The sequence below is a fragment of the Montipora capricornis genome, chromosome 2 (assembly GCF_036669925.1).
Source record: "Montipora capricornis isolate CH-2021 chromosome 2, ASM3666992v2, whole genome shotgun sequence".
In the NCBI taxonomy this organism is placed as follows: Eukaryota; Metazoa; Cnidaria; class Anthozoa; order Scleractinia; family Acroporidae; genus Montipora; species Montipora capricornis.
Window position 1 is genome coordinate 65338686 of NC_090884.1, and position 2500 is coordinate 65341185.

At 36.9% G+C, this 2500-nt stretch overlaps 1 protein-coding gene across 5 annotated transcripts in view; it reads right to left on the reverse strand.

Moving 5' to 3' along the window:
* Positions 1-2500, reverse strand: part of LOC138031819 (uncharacterized) — a 70922-nt gene that overhangs the window by 12063 nt on the left and 56359 nt on the right. For all 5 annotated transcript variants that reach the window (XM_068879455.1, XM_068879446.1, XM_068879453.1 and 2 more), the window contains exon 7: positions 830-898. In XM_068879455.1, the coding sequence (XP_068735556.1) occupies positions 830-898 (69 nt within the window). The remainder of the gene's footprint in view (positions 1-829; positions 899-2500) is intronic.

Consider the following 2500-nt stretch of genomic DNA (forward strand, 5'->3'; position numbering starts at 1 on the left):
ACTACAGTTTTGATGGATTATAACAGCCCAACTTCTAACTCTTTTGAATAATGTCCCAAGATGTTTTTTATTCTCTTTTGCCATTCTATGTGAAAATTGAACAACTAAACGTAAACAAATAGCCAAAATGAACGACCGAGTACCTAAGGAGAGACTGGGCGCTAGTAGTTTAAATCACGTTTTTCTCAAAATCTACCCGTATGACCCCCCTCAAAATTTCAGGAATAAGAAATTGGCTCTGATTCAGCATTCATGGAAAGTAAAATAACAATCTGTAAGGTACATTTTTCGCAAACTAAGGAAATGTGAAATCAAAATTAGCTCAAAATCTACCTTACAGATTTTTATTTGTAAACTTTTGGAGCTGATGTCTATTTCTGAGGTGAGATAGACCTTGAAAAATGATACATATTAGTCTAAGAAAGAAAACTTCGGTCACACGAGAGCATAAAAGGCGAAATATTTGTAACTTCTCACATTCAGAATTGTTGTTTTGTTTTTTGTTTTTTGTTAAAATGGACAAAATCAGGAAAGGAAGTGATCTACGGAAAGAAATATTGGTGTCACCGAGCATTCAAGAGAGTAAAATCGCTCCGAATTTCTCAAAGCGATGGTCTATTCGCACTGTCACGTCATTGCGTGACATTTCCGAGAAGACCTGGGTCCACAGCGATCCCATGATGCCACAAGCGACCCTTTGCCCGAGGGAGGATCCTTTACCTTCGTGATGCGATGCATGACGTGTGCGTGACATGCGCAAAGAATGCACAGTAGCAATAGGCGCGAACGTTTTTCATTTATAGCAAGATCCATGTATGTCACGACCTACCGCGACCCGTATTTGCGACGTTGGTTGGCGTCCTTCATTCGGGATAGTGACATAAGTGAACGTTATGTTCTGGAAATGAAAAGGATACAAGAAACAGTCTTCATGTAGAGTATATCTCAGCGATACTACACACCAAAACATCCAATAAGCTATTTATTATCCAATCTTTTTAAACACTAAAGTTTTAGCAAATGAATTGTAAACAACTGAGAACGCGTGACAGATTTGTGCGTGCGGGGCAACGTCACGAACTAAACTAGTCAAACCGGTTCTCTGCTGTACAACAACCAAGTGTACAAATAACTGTACAATATCGTGGAATATTTGTACTCGTTTTGTGTACATTAACTAATACAGCTGGATATCATAAGGGCAAACAGTTTACAAGCTGTTGGTGTAACTTCCGGGGGTATAGAATGGAGGACAGATGTAAAAAGACGAGAAACATATATATTTAGGATCTTGTTTTCAGAATTTTCTAGACAAATTTGCATGTGAAAAAAAACATTTAACTCAAAAGCATACTTGCACCAGGGAATTAAAAGCTCACGGTTGATGGAGCTGGACTTGCTCAGGGTTCTCCCGAAAATTTGAAGTAGACAGAGAAAATTTTCATGTAGCCGGGGAAAATTGCTTTCCTTGCCAAGCCAGCCCCAAAAAATGCATATACATTATTTTTTCCCTGAGTAGCCGCCTCCATAGTGTGTGAAAAGTACATGTTTATGGATAAAGCTGATAATTATTTTGTCAAAAGTTATTTAGTGTCAAATTCATTAATAAAACAAGTCTTGGTCTTATCAAAAAATTATATTCCTTCCTGCCTCTGTGATTTTTATAAATGCTGCATGCTATAAACAGGTATAGAAGAACAGGAAGCACTTTTTTTCTCTGTAAAGAACTCAGTAGCTTTGTTCTTGAACAAATTATAGAAACTGTAAATATACATGTACCAGCTGTAAGAGTTAAAATGTCATCAAAGTGAGCTAGGTCTCTGACAATCAACATGCTTATTTTCTTCTCTTATACATTTTTCAGTTTCTTCCGGCCTGAAGCCATCTCTTGAATTTATAGTGAATACTGAGCATTTACATGTATGAGAAACAAAGTCCCGCTAATAATGCACTCAAGAAGGAAATCACAGCCCTTGCCCACAAATGTAAAGCACAATCAGACAGTGTTGAGGAGGGAACAGACTGTGTTGGAAATATTGTCTTATACGGCAATAAGGATTGTAATTGTTACATAATTAAACTTAATAATAATTGTTGTATTACTGTTTTAGGGTACATTGAAATTTCCATGAACCCTTTCCGTAAATTATTTTCATGTTACTGTTACCCTTTTGGTAAAAACATTTGAATTGGTTTCAGTTTCAAATCAGGTTTCAGTGTGAACTACAGTAGTTTCAATGTACAAGGTACATGGAAATTTCCATGTGTCCTTTTGGACAAGAATTTTTAATTGGTCTCAATGTTACCAGGTACATGGAAATTTCCATGGACCCTTTCGGTATAGAATTTTTGAATTAGCCTCAATGGCACGGGCTACATGTACTACATGGAAATTTCCATGTACCCTTTTGGACAAGAATTTTTGAATTAATCTCAATGTTACAGGGTACATGGAAATTTCCATGGAACCTTTCGGTACGGAATGTTTGCTCTAGTCTCA